The sequence below is a fragment of the Chelonoidis abingdonii genome, chromosome 1, assembly GCF_003597395.2.
Source record: "Chelonoidis abingdonii isolate Lonesome George chromosome 1, CheloAbing_2.0, whole genome shotgun sequence".
NCBI classification, from domain to species: domain Eukaryota; kingdom Metazoa; phylum Chordata; order Testudines; family Testudinidae; genus Chelonoidis; species Chelonoidis abingdonii.
The window spans coordinates 58,964,370-58,984,136 of NC_133769.1; the positions used below are offsets into that span (position 1 = coordinate 58,964,370).

Consider the following 19,767-nt stretch of genomic DNA (forward strand, 5'->3'; position numbering starts at 1 on the left):
CTAACAGACGTTTTGGAGCATGAGCTTTCGTGGATGAATACCCACTTCATCAGATGCATGTATTCACCTACGAAAGCTCATGCTCCAATATGTCTGTTAGTCTATAAGGTCCCACAGGACTCTTCGCTGCTTTTACAGATCCAGACTAACACGGCTATCCCTCTGATACTTAGTACCCATAGAGGCAGTGCCCACACCTTGTGTCTGTAGCCCCTCTCCTAGCTATATGAGGTGGCAGTGCCCCAGCCCGCCTCAGTTCCTTCACATGGAATGCCAAGAGCATAGACTCCAATGCAGAGGGGAAGGAGGATGAGTTGTAGAATACATGTCTGCATCATATCTCAAAGAACAACAGTTACAGTACAGATAAGTAATTGGTCTTTTTCTTCGAGTAGATGCAGCTGTGTATTTCACATAGGTAACTCACAAGTAGTACTTGCAAAGAGTACGGCTCAGAGTCTATTTAAAAAGGGATTGCAGAGATGCCTTCCCAAAGTTTGCATCTGCTCTGAGTGCTGCAGAAATGGCATAATGATCCATTAGTGGAAGTCCTATATTTAAACATTGCTTAACAATACAATCAACATAGCCTGCACTCTGATAGAATAAGCTCACATCCTTTGAGGGGGCATAATCAGAATTATTTCGTATTCTGTCTTGATACAGGAAGTTACCCACTTAGAGATCTTCTGCAAAGAGATTGCTTGTGTCTTCATTCAGTCTGAATTCAACACAAACAGATGAGGCAAAGCATGAGAGTTTAGTCCTGTCCGGGTAAAAATCTAGACATCGCCTGACATCCAATGAGCGAAGATGCTGCTCCCCCAGGATTGAATGCAGTTTAGAAAAGAACACAGGTATATATACCACCAGATTCAAATGAAGTTGAGAAACCACTTCAGATAACGACTTAGGATGTGGCCACAAGGTCACTTTGTCTTTGGAGAATTGTGTGTAAGGAGGCTCTGCTATCGAAGTTTGCAACTCACACACTTTCCTCATAGATGTCATTGCCACCAGGAATACAGTTTTTTGATACAAAAGAGAAAAAGAAGAAGATACCAGAGACTTGATCAGAGCTGCTAATACCATATTAAGGACCCATAAAGCAACAGGCTCTCTCACTGGTGGGTGGAGACAAAGTATCCCTTTCAAGAACCTTGTTACCATGGTATTCAAAAATACTAACCTCCCATGGATGGGTGGATGAAAACCGAACTTGTCATCAGAAGCACTCTCAACAAGCTAAGTAAAAGACCTTATGACTGAAGAAGTAACAAATACTCCAAGATGTTCTGAATACTAGTCAGCTTTGATTGAACTCCGTGGGCTAACAACCATATCAAGAAATGCTTCTATTTGGCCAAATAGGCCATTTTGGTAGAAAGCTTCCTATATTGAGCGGAACCTGTCCAACAGCCTCTGAACATCGGTCTTCCTCCTCATTTAACCAGAGAGCAGCCATGTAGTGAGATGCAGAGAGCTGAGCACAGGATGCAAAGTATGACTGTGATGCTGAGTCAGGAGGTCAGAATGAAGAGGAAGGCATATGGGAGGCCAAATCGATAACAGGAAAAGGTCAGAGAACCAACACTGCCTCAGCCATGCTGGAGCAATGAAGATGACCTTGGCACAGTCCAATTTCAGTTTGAAGATCACCTGCAGGATGATTCGAATCAGTGGGGAAAGCATACAGGAGTGCTGCTTCCCAGTCCAGGTAAAAGGTATCACTCTGGGAGCCTGGACTGAGACTCCTCATGAGCAAAACAGATGGCATTTCTTGTTGCCTCTCATAGCAAACAGGTTGATTGTCGGGATGCCCTAAGCTGCAAAGATGGACTGCAGGATACTGGGCTTCAGGGATCACTCATGATTTAGGGGGAAATTTCTGCTGAGGTGATCTGAGTTGATTTTGGACCCTAGGTAAATGATTGGCCACCGATGCAAAACAGCCAGATCCTGATCCTGACATAGAACATTTGAGTGTGCTTACCCCCGTATGTCTCATAATACATTGCAGTGGTATTGTCAGTTAGTACGTGAACCACTGAGTCCTTGATGTGATCTTGGAAAGTGTGGATAATGAGAAAAATCCTGACAGACATGTAGGTGACCTGAAGCTCCAGGATGTTGATATGTAGTGATGCTTCCTGTTCTGGCCACAAGCCCTGAACTTTTAGTGACCCCAGATGTGCTCCCCAAAACAGTCCTAGTTGGTAGGGGCTGATGAAGGAAAACCCTGGCATATGTTATCCTGAACTGTCCACCACCATAAGAAGACCAGGAATGGCAGAGAAAGTCGGACCAGTCTGTGCAAGTGATGATGGGTCAGATGAAAGACTGACTTCAGTCACATTTGGAGAAGGAGAAGACAGTCTGGCAAAATGGACCACATTTCCAGGAAAGCATCATTAATAGGGAGGCCTACTCTCCCTGGAGCAGATGGTTGGAAAATGTAGAGGAACTTGTGCATATTCTTCTGTAAAAATTCTGCCTGGATGCCTCAGTAAGCAGCCATATGCTGCTAAAGGTGCTGGTATGCCTTCAAATTCTCAGGCATTGAGGGAGAAGAGGAACCTGGTACCACTGAATCAGCAGGAGATGAAGAACAGCCAGTTCACCAGGGATGTACTTTATTCCTGAATAACTGGACCCAGATGAGACAAGTCTGGAGGCCCTGAAAAAGACTCAATGCCTCAACGCTTGTGGTAGATCAGCAACATCAGCCACCAACAGGACCCGTGAATTTGCTCTGGAGCTGGCTGAAGAATATGATCTCTGGGACTGAGGAGCATCCCAGGGATTCCAAGAAGGCCTCTGTGGGTACAGATAAGGCACTGGTGGCCAGTAGGTACCAAGTCAGGAGCCCAGGTCCCGACTACACGAGGAGTGCTGATTTCAGTACCGATACTGCTCTGAGAATGGTCCCTGATGCCAATCAAGTGATGAAGGCCGGGAGTAGGACCCTGACCTGGATACCAAGTCCTGCCATATTTCTGGTGAAAGCATTGAAGTTAGTCCCAATGGTCTAAGCAGATGGTTAGACTCATCCACAGCCCAATAGGAAAGTGGTACTGGTGCTGATGAGGAATGAGGAATCAGCATAGCTGGTATCAAATATCTGACACCTACTCCCGGTGCCAGGGAAGGGATTGGTACCCAAAGTAGAAGGCGGAAACTGCTGCCAAGACAATGTTGGTGCCGAGGAGTGCACCAGTGATGAGGAGGTCCTCAGTGCCAGGCCAAACACTGGCCTCAATTCTACAGACTGTGGCGCAAAAGGATCAGGCTGCTGTGCCGATGGACTCTGTGTCTCTGCAACACGACCAAAGGGTGTTACCAAGGCGGTGGAGGCCGTTGCCCTGGTAACATCCTGGATAAGTGGATAATCCGGAATAGATAGGCAGAGTAACTCTGTTGCCTCCTGGGAGATGGTTTGGGCCCTCAGTGTCCTCAGCACAGTACCTGGAAATGGTTTGATGGACCTACTCCAACCTGCATGTCAGAAGTGGTATGGTGCCGGTCCATAACTCTTTTCAGAGGAGGAAGAAGAGTGTCCATGAGCCCTGGGATGGTCCCATTTAGCTTTATGGGACTTCAGTGATCCCGAGGAGGGTAAACGGCTCCTCCATCTCTTGGGGGACGTAACAGCTGATCTTAGGCTTTGGTAGTGAAACAGGTAGTGAAACAGGCCTCATGGCCTGCTCGAGAAGGTGCTGTTTCAAGTGTAAGTCTCTGGCCACCTGGTTTCTTTTGGTGAATGATTTACAAATAGAGCACTGCTCCTCAGTGTGTCCCCCTAAACATGGCAAGTATCTCATGTGGGGATCACTATGAGGAATCGCCCACCCACATGACAGGCAGTACTTGAACCCTGGTGAAAGCTTCACACAGGGCAATAAGTATCCTAACTAACTTAACTAACACTATCTAGGGTACTAGTGACTATCTAAAAACTATATATACGAAGACAGAGAATATGAGCTGATAACCACACAGAGCTCTGCCTTCAGCCAGGGGCAGTGAGAAGGAACTGGGCATAGAGGGTGGGGGTCAGGGCAGTGCTGCCTCATAGCCAGGGCCACAATGTTCTCTCTGATTTTTTTCATCTATGTGCGGAATGAATTTGATTATGTGCAGCACCATTATCAAGGTGATGTGCGCCACCAGTAGAAACAAAAACCTAGATATAATATATATTTTTAAAAAGTTACCATCGGTATGGAAGAAGAAGAAAGTATATTAAAACAAGGGATAATTAACAAGGTGCACTGCTTACGACATTGATTTCATATGAAATCAAATAAAAAGAAAATTAACACTGCATAATGTTCAGTAGTCCTCTTTCCCCGCTGCAGCCCCAGGGCTAGGGGAAAGGCATCTCTCCCCGCCGCAGGCCTAGGGCTTGGAGAGAGCCCTCTCTCCTCACCGTAGCCCTGCATGCCCCAAGTTCTCCCATCAATACCACCCCACCTCACTCCAATGCCCCCACCCACATCCTATTCCCCATCTCACCCTCACATCCTGCAGGCCCACTTGTGGCTACCCCTGTGTGCGCACCTGTGCAGCTGTACTAATCAGGTGCGCAGTCCTTGATGGCCTCTTGTGTGGCTGTGCAGGCATGACGCTTAGAGGGAACACTGGCCGGGGTGGGATTACAGCCCAAGGCACAAGCACTGCCTCTACAGATACTGCTAGGCAAAATTCTCCAGCTCTGGCATGCTGTGTGTGCACACACCTAAACAGAATACATGGCTGCATCTATTTGAAGAACTCTGTGATATCTTTCTTGAATGGTATTCAGCTAATTTAGACCCCATCATTGTGTATGTATAGTTGGGATTATGTTTTCCAATGTGCTTTACTGTGCATCTATCAACATTTAAATTCATCTGCCATGTTCTTGCCCAGTCACCCAGTTTTGTGAGATCTCTATGTACCTCTTCACAGTCTGCTTTGCATTTAACTATCTTGAATTTGTATCATCTGCAACTTCGCCACCTCACTGTTTCCCCTTTTTCCAGGTCATTTATAAATAGGTTTAACAGCAGTGGCCCCAGTACTGATTCTCGGCAGATCCCGCTATTTACCTCTTTCCACTGTGAAAACTGACCATTTATTTCTATCCTTTGGTTTTTATTTTAACCAGTTACTGATCCATGAAAGCATCTTTCCTTTTATCCCACAATTCCTTACTTTGCTTAAGAGCCTTTGGCGTGGGACCTTGTCAAAGACTTTCTGAAAGTCCAAGTACACTGGATCCTGCTGGTCCATGTTTATTAACGCCCTCAAAGAATTCTAATAGATTGGTGTGGCATGGTTTCCTTTTACAAAAACGGTGTTGACTATTCCCACCATATTTTGTTTGTCTATATCTCTGATAATTCTGTTCTTTACTATAGTTTAAATCATTGTGCCTGCTACTGAAGTTAGGCTTACCCCTGTAATTGCCAGAATACCCTCTGGAGCCTTTTTTAAAAGTTGGTGTCACATTAGCTACCCTCAGAACAGAGAGTAATTTAAGTGATAGGTCACATGCCACAGTTAGTAGTTCTGCAATTTCATTTCTGAGGTCCTTCAGAACTCCTGGGTGAATGACGTCTGGTCCTGCTAACTTATCACTGTTTAATATATCAGTGTGTTCCTGTTCTGACACCACACAACCACTGCAGTGAAGGCCAATGCAAAGAATTGATTTAGCTTCTCCACAACAGCCTTGTCTGCCTTTAATGCACATTTAGCACCTTGATTGTCCAGTGGCCTCAGTGATTGTTTGGCAGGCTTCCTGCTTCTGATGTACTTTAAAAAAATCCTGTTTGTTTTTGTGTCTTTTGCTAGTTGTTCTTCAAATTCTTTTTTGGCCTGCCTAATTATACTTTTACACTTGGCTTGCCAGAATTTATGCTCCTTTCTATTTTGGTCACTAGGTTTGACCTCCAATTTTTAAAGTATGCCTTTTTGTCTCTAACTGCCTCTTTTACTCTGTTTAGCCATGGTAGCTTTTTTTTTTTTAATTTTTCATTTTTTTTGTTCCTCTTACTGTTTTTTTATTTGGGGCATGCAGTTAGTTTCCATCTCTATTATAGTGTTAGCCACTTATGACTAAATAAAGAATTGCCTCTCCTCTTATTGGTTCCAGGACTAGCTGCTCCAAGAAGCAGTCATTAATGGTGTCTAGAAATATTATCCCTGCATCCGATCCTGAGCTGACATGAACCAAGTCAATATGGGGATAGCTGAAATTCTCCATTATTATTGAATGTTCTATTTTTGTAGCCTTTCTAATCTCCCTGAGCATTTCACAATCACCATCTTGGTCAGGTTATCAGTAGTATATTCCTACTGTTATACTTTTTTTATTCAAGCACGGAATTTCTATCCAAAGAGATTCTGCGGTACATTTTGATTCATTTAAGATTTTTACTATATACAACTTTATGCATTCTTTCACATATAGTTCCACTCCCCCACCACTGTGACCTACTCTGTCATTCCTATATATTTTTTATCATCGTTTCATCATTTTTCTGTCATGCCTTTTATATCAATGTTCTCATTTAACACCAGGCACTCAAATTCACCCATCTTAGTATTTAGACTTCTACTATTTATATAAAAGCATTCATATAATTTGTCAATATTTAGTTGTCTGCCTTCATGTGATGTAACTAAAAGGGACTTTTTTGTTTGACTGTTTCACTTTCAGTTTCTACCTGCACTCCATCAACTTCTATCCCCTCCTCTTTACTAGGATAGAGATAACTCACAATTTTATATAAAATATATAATGTGCTCTTATCTAGACTCACACTAGTTATCCTAAAACATTTTTATTTAAGAATGCAGAACTAGATTCTACCTAGTTCCCACAGAGCTTTAAGGGGGCAGGAGCAGGGAATGGGAGGGGCATGGTGAAGATAAGGCAGAATCAAAGAGCTCCGGAGATTACAGGGTGGCTACCAGACACTCATCCAAGGTTGCCCAGCACTATAAAATGGCACATGGAAAGCAGAGTCATGGCTTCTCCCAACCCTTCCATACACACTGGTCAGCAGAGCCAATGAGGTGGGAGTGAAGAAATATTCTAAGTGTAGCAATTTGCAGAGTGCACACCACAATGCACTGGGGAGCTCAGAGTAGGCTTTCTGCTTCTGAGACAGAACACTTCTGGTGCTTCTCCAGGTCTCTGTGACTTTGCACCACTCTAACTAAGGGTTGTGCCAAATACACACACTCTAGCCCTTAGTGATCAATAATTCCAGACAATGTGCATTCATCTAAGCCCTACCTAAAAGGTGATTTGAAATATTTTTTTAATGTTCATTAGTTTTATGTGCTGAATACTCCTAACAGTAAGGTTAAGAAGCATAGTCAACACATGTAGCATTTGAATATACTTTCATTTTAGGTCCCCCTACTGGTTTTGATGACCAGCTCCCTCTTGGAGTGACACCCAATCTGCAACATGCTGGTGATGTCAACATCACCACAGAAACCCACTAGGGCATGGAGTCAAGAGAGGGTCAAATAAAGATTCCTACTGGTTACTAAAAGGTCCCATTTTAAACCATATGGCTTAGTTTTGAAAGATATAAAATGCACTTTATATCACTTGGGATATAAAATAATATGAAAATCTTTGCAAAACTACATCAGATCTGGTTTAATTAAAAGGGCATTTACCTGGACCCACTTCCTCAACAGAGAGCACCCACCTATTGCAGTGCAATCTGCAGCATCACTCAGAGAACAAACTGGCAGTAAGTGATTTCAGGAGATCGGAAAAAGAATAAACATTGAGCTTATCGTCAGTGATAATGCTGAAAGTTCTGCTTACCCTTTCAGCATGTAATTCTACAGTTAAACAAAACAAAACAAAAGCATATATTAGTAAATGTTTGCACGTCACCAGTTAACACTTGACAAATGGCTAAACAAGATTTGCCTAACGGACATGCAGGCGCCAGCATAAGACAAACTCTGACTGCACAGTGGAAGAAAGAGATACTATTATAAATTACTAATTAAAACATCTATTTCAATTAGGTTATAAAATTAGATTATTTAAAAATATTTTAAAACTGAAATCTGGAGTTCATTTAATATAATATTTCCACATTCTTTGATCAAAAATACCAGATTAAATCAGCTTGTTAATATAAGTAATGTTTAACAGAATTGTGATCCTGGTCCTGCTCCCAATGAAGTGAATGGGATTTTTGTCACCGACTTCAGTGGAGCTGGATCCAGGCCCTATTGTGGTTGCCACTGATCTCTTTACAATTTTTACACATCATCCAATAAATGTTACTGTGGCATTCACAGCATAGGGAATACTACCTAGTCCCTTAGCATAGGGTCTACTGTGATTATTTCAGTAATGTATATTATCTGCAAGTGGGAACTGTACAGATTTTAATGATGATCACTGTATTTGTTTTTACATAATAACAGACAGTGACATATAGATAGGAGCTCTATTAGAATTACTTATACAATTATACAGACACCTTTAATTAGTCATTGTTATATCCACAAATGTAAACCTTTATACACAATTATTCATAAAATGCAGAGTACAGTGCTGACTGATTACAGGGAAAACAAAAGATACATGTGCGGGAGATACATTTGATACTTAGATGTAGCTTTGATTAGAATGTTATGCATTAGATATCTACATGCAAATACAGATATAAATATTTAGATAATACTATAGCACAAATTACAGTATTTATTTTAAATTTAAAATCCCAAATTGATTCCTCCTCCTGTAGAACAGAATATACTGTTTATCAGCACTATAACCCAGGATGAACAGCAACCATATTTAAAATGTTTCTTATGATTGTTTACATCCTGCTGCCAGACAAGTCAACGGAAGTTTGCCATTTAATTAAATGGGAGCAGTAGCAGATGCTTAATAAAGCTACAATGAGTACATTCCACACACAGTTTTGTCTCCCTGTGATCAAACAAAAATACTATATATAATTTATAAAGAGAGAGAGAGAGAGAGAGAGAGAGGGAGGAAGTAGTGAATACTATCGTACCGATTTCCATGGTCCCCGTTGCCATGAAACATTGCCAGGACAAGTATGCACATTACATTGTGCCATATTAGGTGGCTTGTCTAGAATTTCACAGCTTTGATCATTCAACATTTGGCCATTAGGAAGCTGACAAATCACTAATCTTGTCTTTATTCCATCTCCACATGTATGAGAACACTAAAAAAATAAAAAAGGTATAGTTCAGGGGTCTCATCAACAGTCTTCATATGCCAAACAGATATTTGCATAATCAGTAAACTGTTATTATTATTTAATATTTTTATTGCACTACTGCCTAGATGCCTAAGGCAAAAATCTTGGTCCCATTTACTAGGTACTCCACCCATACATAACAAAAAGGCAAGTTGTGCCCCAAAGAGCTTACACAACTACATTTTTATATTTAATTAAACTTTTGTCTACAAAAGACAAGAAGACATAAAACAGTCTGCTCCTTCAGGCAGAAGTGAACACTAGTGGGGTGAGAGAAAAAAAATTAAGAGAAATTAGTAAGTCTTCAGGGTTAGCACCCAGAGTCAATGTAGCATGTACCCCTTTTCCTGTGATAAAGGCAAATGGAAATTGGGCATAAAACTAAGTTTTCTGCTTGAACAAGAGAACCCCCAGGAACACCGGGTAACAAAGTACACTACCCCTCCTGATATTCATATTCTGATTCTTAAAGGCCATTTGTTTTGTAGACATAGGTGTCTCCTGATATACATACTACATATTTATTTTTTCAAATTTAAAGTTATTGTTTTACAGAGCAGAAACAAAAAGAGAGAAATTAACTTTAGCCAGAAGTTCTGCCAAACGCTACATGTACTGCTAAAACAAATAGAAAAGCTAGTTTGGATTCACTGTAGCCCAAGCTCACTCCTAGTTAACTTAATCCATTCTTCTCAGAAAATATTGCTTATTTATAATAAACTATTAGAAATAAATTATAATCTGATGAGGAAACAATATGTCCTACTGCTTTATTGTCATATACTCTGTTTCTCTATTAAGAAAATACTAAACCAAAGGAGGGCTGTATATATTGTACAAAGCAAATTCCTTAGTGTGAGGTATTAGCAGAGAAAATGACATGATGCACAGGCTAGGCCTAGGGAACTAAGTTACTAGAGCTGGTGAATAACATATGAAAAAAATCAGACGTTGAATTTTCCGTTTTTACTCATAAAATTCAAAAATTCGTCTACTGGTTATTGAGGTACATGGGATTCAATATGTAGGAGGTAATGCAAGTGGGACCCTAGGTCAGAATAAACTCAAAATATTTTGTTTAGCTGTATATGTGGTCTTTGGAACAGAATCTATGGTTAAAGTTTGCTCAGACATGCAATAGAGAATCCCTTCCTTACTTTCATAATTGAAAACAGTTCATACAAACCATCACACTTAAAGAGGGGGAGTTGAGATTCTCTTGACTTAAAATGTCTGTATCTTCCCCAGGTCATCTTATTTGGCTCTTTGAAATGGTTTAGCTCTTTCCCTTGCTCACTTTTCAAATACACGATCTCCCTTTCAAAGAAGGTTACCATTTTCCATAGTATTAAGTTAATGCTACAACCCAGTACTTCTTTCTCCATCTACTGCATGCTCCACGTTCCCTGAGAACAGTAATTCTTGCAAAGCTTCTAGTCAGCTGTACAGTAAGCTTCAACTTCTGAGAAAACTTCTCAGTTGCTAGGAGGCTAGGTACTAAACAACAGGAATGTGAAATGCTCACTTATGAGCATAAATTCTACCTAAGTGCTGTTTCTGAAATCTGGTGGGAAGAGTTGGATGTTAAAATCAATGGTTACAACCTATTTAGGAAGGATCAAGTGTGCAAAGCGGGAAGGGAGTAGCACTCTATATAAAAATTAGCATTACTTGCTTCAAAGACATTGACAACTCAGAAACAAGCATTCTTAAATGTTTATGAATCAATGTCATAAAACATACAGCACAACATAGAATACTAGCTGGTGTCTGCTACAGACCATCAAATCACACAAGAGAACAAATGGCTGGCTCTTAAGCGCCTATCTGTAATGGGAAGGGGAAAAATAGCTGTGTTATCATGGGAGACTTCAACCTGAGTGAGATGGAATCATAGAATTATAGAAATGTAGGACTGGATGTGACCACAAAGGTCATTTAGTTCATCCCCTGGTCCTGCAGCAGGACTAAGCAAATATAGACCATCCTTGACAAATGTTTGTTTAATCAGCTCTTAACAACTTCCTCCAGCGATGGAAGTTCCACAATTTCCCTTGGTAACCCATTCCAGTACTTACTATCCTAATAGTTAGAAAGATTTTCCTAACACTTAACCTAAACTCCCTCGGTGCAGATTAAGCCCATTACTACTTCTCCTATTTTCAGCGAACATGGAAAACAACTGATCACCGTCCTCCATATAACACTATGTTATCAGGTCCTTTCCCCCACCCCGTCTTCTTTTCTCAAGACTACACATGCCCACTTTATTTTAAACCTTTTCACATAGGTCATGTTTTCTAAACTTTTTATCATTTTTTTCTCTCTCTTCTGGACGTCCAATTTGTCCACATTGTTCCTTAAGTGTGGCACCAAGAACAGGACACAATATTCCAGCTGAGACCTCACCAGTGTCAAGCAGAGCAAGACAATTATCTCTCGTGTTTTACATACAAACACTCCTGTTAATATACCCCAGGATGCTATTAACCTTTTTGCAAATGCATTACATTGACAACTCATATACCATTTGTGATCCATTATAACTCGCAGAACTGTTTCTACAGTATTACTGCCTAGTCAGTTATTCCTCATTTTGTAGTTGTGCGTTAGATTTTTTTCGCTCCTAAGTGCAGTACTTTGCACTTGTCTCTATTGAATTTTCATCTTGTTGATTTGAGACTAACTCTCTCATTCATTAAGGTCATTTTGAATTCCCATCCTGTCCACCAAAGTGCTTGCTGGCCCTCCCAGCTCAGTGTCATCCACAAATTTTATAAGCATACTCTCCACTCCATTATCCAAGTCATTAATGAAACTGGACCCAGGACTCAGAAGGACCCCACTAGATAGATATTCTCAGTTTGACAGCAAACCATTGATAAACAGCCTTTGAGTACAGTTGATTAAACTGGTTGTGCACTCACAGTAATTTCATCTAGACCATATTTCCCTAGTTTGCTTATGAAAATGATTGTGTCAAAAGCCTTACTAAAATCAAAATACATGATATTTTCTGCTTCCTCTACCCACTAGGCCAGCAACACTGTCAAAGAAGGAAATTAGGTTGGTTTGGCATGATTTGTTCTTACCAAGCTATTATCTTCCAGATGCTTATAAACCAATTGTTTAATAATTTGTTCCACTATCTGGAGATCTCATGCTGACAGTATAAAAACATCCTTGGAATGTCTAAAAATTGCAAATGGCAATTTCTTAACTCAAAATCTTTTGCAGTCAACATGGGGTAATTCTATATTAGACCTCATCTTGACAGACAGCAAGTAACTGATCACAGAACCAAAAATTTGTGATGGCTTAGGAATAAGCGATCATGACTTGATCACATTTACAATGTGAAAGCAGAATAAAGTCCAGAAGGGTAATACATGTACTTGGTGCTTTAATAAAGTCAATTTTACAAAGCTGAAAATAATTATGAGACAAATCTGTTGGCAGAAAGAATTTAAACATAAAAAAGGGAATGATAATTGGGAACTGTTTAAGATCAACCCCAAAATTCCATATTGAAAAGGGCTACACTGCTTAAAAAGAAAGATATATGTATACTGTATAACAAATAGAAAAAAGAGGAAGTTCATAGTGATGAATATTAATCAGAAGCTTCAAACTGTAGAAAATTGATGAGGGAAGCAAACAGACAGAAGGAGAACTTCATAGCCAGAAGAGTTAAGGACTGTAAGAAGGAGGGGTTTTTAAAATATATTAGAAACAAAAAGGATTCCAATAATGATACTTAACCATTATTAGACAGAAATGGTAGAATTATCAATGATAATGCTGAAAAGGCAGAAGTATTCAAAATATTTCTGTTCTGTATTTGGGAAAAAGCCTTGTGATGTAATCATTTAATATGATGATGATTTAATACTTTCCAGTCCAACAGTAACTCAGAAGGATGTTAGAAAGCAGATATTAAAGCTAAACATTTTAAAATCAGCAGATCCAGATAACTTGCATACAAGAGTTTTAAAAGAGCTGCCAGAAGAGCTCTCTGGACCATTAATATTGATTTTCAATAAGTCTTGGAAAACTGAGGAAGTTGCAAAGGATGGAAAGAATGCTACAGGTCTGTAATCCTGACATCTATCCCAGGCAAAAAAAATAAAAATGGACTGGCTGATACGGTACTTGATAAATAAAGAATGAAAGCAGGGTGATATAATTAATGCCAATCAACATGGGTTTATGGAAAATAGATAATTTCAAACTAACTTGATATCATTTTTTGATGAGATTACAAGTCTGATTGATAAGGTAGTAGTCCTGATGTATCATAAACTTCTGTAAGGCTTTTAATTTGGTCTTGCACAACACTTTAAGAAACTAGAACAATGCAAAAACTAAAAATTGACATATTAAATGGATTAAAAACTGGCTAACTGCCAGGTTTCAAAATACAACTGTAACCGGGCAATTATCATCAAGCTGATGTGTTTCTATTGAGGTCCTGCAATGATCTGCTCCTATGCTAGTCAACATTTCTATGAGCAACATGGAAGAAAAGAAAATCACTAGTAATAAAAAGTCTGCAAATGGTACAAAGATTGGGGGAGTAGTAAATAATGAAGAGGACAGGTCTCTGTTACAGAGTGATTTGGATCATTTGATAAGCTGTGTGCAAACAAATGATACGCATTTTAATATGACCAAATGTAAAATCCTACATCTAGGCACAAAGAATGTAGGTCATTCTTACAGAATGGGGGACTCTCTCCTGGGAAACAATGACTCTGAAGATGACTTGTGGTCAAAAGGGCTAACAGAATCCTTGGATGTATAAACAGAGAATATCAAGTAGGTGTAGGGAGGTTATATTAACTCTGCATTTGGCACTAGTGCAGCTGCTAGTGGAATACTATGTCCAGTTCTGGTGTCCACAATTCAAGAAGGATTTTGACAAATTGGAGAGGGTTTAGAGAAGAGCCACGTGAATGATTAAAAGATTGGAAAACATGCTTTACAGTGAATGACTCAAGGAACTCAGTCTATTTATCTTAACAAAGAGAAGATTAAGGGTTGACTTGATTACGATCTATAAGTAGCTACTTGAGGAACAGAAATTTGATAATAGAGGGCTCTTTAGTTTACCAGAAAAAGGTATAACCAGATCCAATTGCCTGGAAATTAAAACTAGACAAATTAAGACTAAAAACAAAGTGCATATTTTTTACAGCAAGGATAATTAACCATTTGAACAATTTATAAAGGGTCATGATGGATTTTCTATCACTGGGCATTTTTAAATGAAGATAGGATGTCTTTTTCTAAAAGATATGCTCTAGTTTAAATAGGAGATAATTCAAGGAAGTTTTATGGCCCATGATATACAGTCGGCCAGACTAGATGATCACGAGGTCCCTTCTGGCTTTACAATCTATTAATCTTTTATTTCACCATCTTATATTTTCTTACGGTGGCTGTTAGACCAGGAGTTCTCAAACTGGGGGTCGTGACCCCTCAGGGAGTCATGAGGTTATTATGTGGGGTGTCGTGAGCCATCAACCTCCACCCCCAAACCCTGCTTCTCCTCCAGCATTTATAATAGAGTTAAATATAAAAAATATATGTTTTTAATTTATAAGGGGGGGTCATACTCAGAGGTTTGCTATGTGAAAGGGGACACCAATGCAAGAGTTTGAGAACCACTGTGTTAGAAAACGATTTTTGGAGTAAACCCTTCTCCCACCCAAATCATCTTCTAATTAGACCAATGAATAATTGCCATGTGTCAGGCAGCATGACAAAGCTATAACCACTAGTAAGTCCTCACTCGTCTACTGCTTATAGATATGGTAACCAGATGCTAGGAATCAAGAGAAACAACATGCCCTTTTATAGGCAATCTATATCATAAAGGCTGGATTAATCATTGAACAAATAAGTTGCTTATTCATTGTGAAGACAGTGGTAAAAAAAATTGTTTGAGTTTGAAAATGTTTGATCCTTTTTAGACTAGTAAAAGAGATTTTCTCTTGTATACATACTTAAATAATTATTTTACCTTTTTTTAAAAAATGCTCAAAAGGGTCACAATTTTTTTAAAAAAAACGTGAAATAATCTTACTTCTCCCCAGCTCCCATAGTTCCATCGTGGACAGGGTCCAGAATCACAGTGCCTTGACTCTGGGGGCTTTGTTGCCTCATCACAATGACTAGCACTTATTCCATCCACATCTTGACACACTACAACACGACGTTGGAATCCACCTGCACAAGTACTAGAGCACTAGTGAAACAAAAGGCAAATATACATATTTGTTAGTTGTGCAGGCACTGCAATGTACAATATGTTGCTTAAATGAATTTGAAAATAAGAAATTTGGAAATTGGCACTGAACTATTAATTAAAAACCCTACAAAACAATTTTGTAAAAGTTCTAAACATTCTACATTTTAAAAATCAGATTACATTGTTTTTGATTAAACATATTAAAATATTGCTTTTAAAATAAAAATATATATTTAAGCTAACCAAATAGGTACTGTTCTACAACGTCATTTTCAGAAATGTTAAAAAAGAAAACTCTAATGCATGCAGAATGATCAACATAGTAAATACATTTTAGTAGTTTGCTTACTGCTCCCCATGGTCCTGTTCTCCACTGGTTTCCTCCTACAGAAGGCTGGCTCCATTGATTTACATTATCTTGTGGGTGATGGCCCCTGTGTATTGGAGGGTAATCTAGTTCTGGAAAATGGCTTGGATGGTCATGCATTTTAGGAATATGACGATAAACTGGCAGGCATGGAGGCATGTTACATTCTTGCTCTTTAGAAGGACGGCTTTCGGGATCACAGTAATTCTCGTCAATTTGTTGATGGTAGTTGACACAGACAACTTGTCTTGTTGCTATTCCATTATCACATGTAACTGTGCACTGACCAAAAATTAACCCAACACTTGTGATACAACATTACATCAAAAAACAATAACTAAAGATATTCATATTTACTTCTGAAATAAATAAAAGTATAATTATTTTTTTTCAGGGCACAGACAGTCTCTTCATACATCGCTACATAGCACAATGAAGACTCAATTCTAATCAGAGCCTTTGGGCACTAATATGATATAAATATGCAACAACAACAATGAAATCAATACTTACAGGTGACCAATTTCCAGCTTGCCACTCTCCACATGAACTAAAACAGTTTGAAATCTCAGCTGGTCTGGGTAAGTGTGTACATAGTGATTCATCAGCAACTCCACCATGAGCATCCCTACAACTCACATAGCGAGCACGGTTACCTTTTCCACAAGATGCAGAGCACTATGAAGCAGAACAATATATGTTGATCATATTTTATTAGACCAAAACCCCCCAAATTAACTTGCAAACATAAGCATATTTAGTACTAACATGATTTAATATAGGTTTTATTCCATAAATTAAACACAAAGAGACAGATTCCAACCTCAATTATATGGATATAAATCCAAAGTAACTCTTCAAGTAACCCAAGATGTGTATTTGTCTCAGCCTGTATCACCTTTCTTGGCCTCTCTCCATAATGAATAGCTCCCTTTAAGGTGAAGTCTTTGGAGCAACTGCTAGTGGGGAAGCCCTGACAGTGCGGCTCTAATGGAGCTCTGCTTTCGGGGAATGAGGTGTGGAGTACTGCTAGATGGGCCTGACATGCGCAGCTCACAGAAGGGCTATGGGGTTTGGATGTGCAACCTTAACTGTTTCAGATGAGTGTACATGTTAAGATGTAGTCTTCAAAATATATGATTGCATTATCATGTAATATTATTATTATTTTCTACAGCTTAGATACTTATAGGTAGCATCTTCCTATATTTTTCAATCATTTTATTGAGACTAATTTCATTGACATAATGATAAAGTATATTTAGGGCCTGATTTATAATGTCACTACTCTGTTTTTGACACCAGCATAAATCTATCAAGCCCTCCCTGATGTGTTCATATCTCAAAAACTATCCATAAATTGTGTCAAAGGTTTTTTGAGTAGGCATTATCTCAATCTGGTCTCAATTTCAGTACACTGCACTACACAGCTAAATTAGAAATGCATGCATGTCTCAGTTATACACTTTATGAACTTACAAAAAATATACAGGATCAGTGCATCTTTTCAGATGTTCATTTCTCAGATAAACCAAAACCAATTTTTAACAGAGTACTCAAAGACACTTCTTTTCAATGAAGTTTATTTACATGCAAAATCACAACTTTAACCCCATTACTATTCAGCAGTACAGCTGTTTAAACCAAAGGCATCGATAATCCTTTTATAATGGGAAAAAATTATATTTTCACTCTCCCAGTGCTTAAAAACTGGTGAATCACTTTTGCACAAACAACCTTCAAAAGTTCATCTTTTCAGACCGAAAGATAAAATTTATGTTCTATGCACTGAAGAATGGGAACTTTCTTAACTATATAATTAGCTACTATGCCCATTGTAATAAATTACATACTGGGGTCCATGATCCATATCTCCACTGAGTCACCTTCCCTATGATAGGAAGCGATGTTGTCCATAATTTTGTGGTTTCTGGACAAGGAGGCATTTCACAGTCCTGTGCAAAAAAGGATAATGTAAACTTTAAACACATTTTTCAGTACTGTAAAAAGCAAAGCAAATCACCATTATATCATGGTAACACTATTTTTCAGCAATCTGTTCTCTACTTTTCTATAGCCTTATTCAATGGTGTTTAAAAGAACAATTATTTACCCCACAGTAATTATGGTTCTTCAAGATGTGTTGTCCACATAAATTCCACTTTTGAGGATAGATTCATAAAGGGACTTTGGGGCCTAAGTGCCAGATTTAGGCACCATTAGTATTCTCAAACCCCCCATTTAGCTGTTGCCTAAGTTTTTGCAGTACAAGTTCCCTAGGTGCCTATTTCTCTGTCTTATTGGCATCTGGGTGCCTAAGCCACAGTGTGATCCACGAACTAGGGGAAGATAGGCATTAACTCGTCTGTGGGGCTTGATCTGGTAGGCATGCTCACAGGCCACCTAACTCCATACAAAACAGCCAAGAGGAGCTTGCTGGTGTTCTGGAGCTGTACCAGGTACTTAATATGTGGTTTCTCCACCCAGTGGCTGGATGTACATATGAATACACAACCCCTATGGACTCCAGAACATTTGCATTATATTATTAAAAGGAATCAAATATCAGTTGAGTGTAACAAACACACACTTTATTAGGGGAAAAGATAGGATTAAATTAAAAGAAAGGGAAGGATAGGAATCCAGAATAAAAGGAATGGGCAGGGAACCAAGATATACCAGCTTATACAGCTAAAATATATTAACCTCAGAGATTCCTCGCTCAAGTAGTCATATCCCCCCCTCTATTAACTAAACATGATCAGAATCCCACAACAGTCTGCCCCCAGCCTGCATGTGGTCAGCCTATGCATATTGCTCCATGCACTGGAGCGTTTTAATATTAATCAAAGGTTCTTTTGACTGTCTGCAGAAGTCTGGGCAGTTCCAGTCATGTGCAGGCTATTCAGGGAGTGGTTGGCTGTCCAGGAACGTCAGTCATGCTTCTGCCCCATAATGCCTCTCCTCTTCCTCAGCCTCCACTATCCAGATTTGAAGTACACAATATGGATACTTAGTTTCAGTATAATACTCCCAGCCTCCAGGCTACTGGGAGATACTTCTCTGAAGCCTCCCCACCCCCCATGGCAATGAGGCTATATAATTGGGTTTACTTCAATAAAAAAAACAAACAATTGTTTGCTTGAAGTGCATTTGTTTGACTTACTTGACTGTCTCTAGGACGGGTAGCAGCATTGCACTCTCTGTCATCCTCTAAAATTACTCCATAAGTGCCAGTCACACATTTGACTGCACGCATTTGGTATCCACGTCCACATGTCACAGCACACTGTCAAAGACAACAATTTTAGTTGCTTCAAATAATTTAAAACTTGGTCATCATTTTAAAAAGGTTGATACAATTTCTTTTTTTAAACCAACACCGTGTAACAAGAACAGGAACATAATAATTTAGAAATAATTTTTTGCACAGTCCTATTTTAAACTTAAATTTATTCTCTCTCTAAAAATATTCTAATGATAATTTAACAAGTGGAATAACTAATATTGAATAATAATTCTGAATAACTACTGCACGGGAGCTAATTTGCATGCTTAAATATCATACCAATAATTGTATTAAGCATACCTACGAATGAAAAGTTATACATAACTTGCCATTTTATGTACAATTAGCATTATTTAATCTACTTTCAGGGAACTGCATGCCTAAAACTCTGAAAATTAGACCCTCATTGTACAGCAATTGGCCTGCTCACTTTACCCTGCTTATTAGCCTTCAAAAATGTTTAACAACTATGGCAAATGCAAATACAGTACATTTATTTCCCTGATAACCACCTTTATCCACAATCATGTCCCCCCCAAACATTGCTCAAGTCACAGGAAGTGCCCCTTTCATATCCTACTGGATATCAAAC

The 19,767-nt window shown here is 39.1% G+C and overlaps 1 protein-coding gene across 3 annotated transcripts in view; it reads right to left on the bottom strand.

Moving 5' to 3' along the window:
* The window catches only part of ADAMTS20 (ADAM metallopeptidase with thrombospondin type 1 motif 20), a 202,294-nt gene that overhangs the window by 57,778 nt on the left and 124,749 nt on the right, over positions 1-19,767 (bottom strand). For all 3 annotated transcript variants that reach the window (XM_032804591.1, XM_032804590.1, XM_032804592.1), the window contains 6 exons: positions 19,053-19,175; positions 17,740-17,841; positions 16,400-16,564; positions 15,869-16,168; positions 15,355-15,516; positions 9,054-9,230 (listed from right to left, as the gene is read on the bottom strand). In XM_032804591.1, the coding sequence (XP_032660482.1) occupies positions 9,054-9,230; positions 15,355-15,516; positions 15,869-16,168; positions 16,400-16,564; positions 17,740-17,841; positions 19,053-19,175 (1,029 nt within the window). The remainder of the gene's footprint in view (positions 1-9,053; positions 9,231-15,354; positions 15,517-15,868; positions 16,169-16,399; positions 16,565-17,739; positions 17,842-19,052; positions 19,176-19,767) is intronic.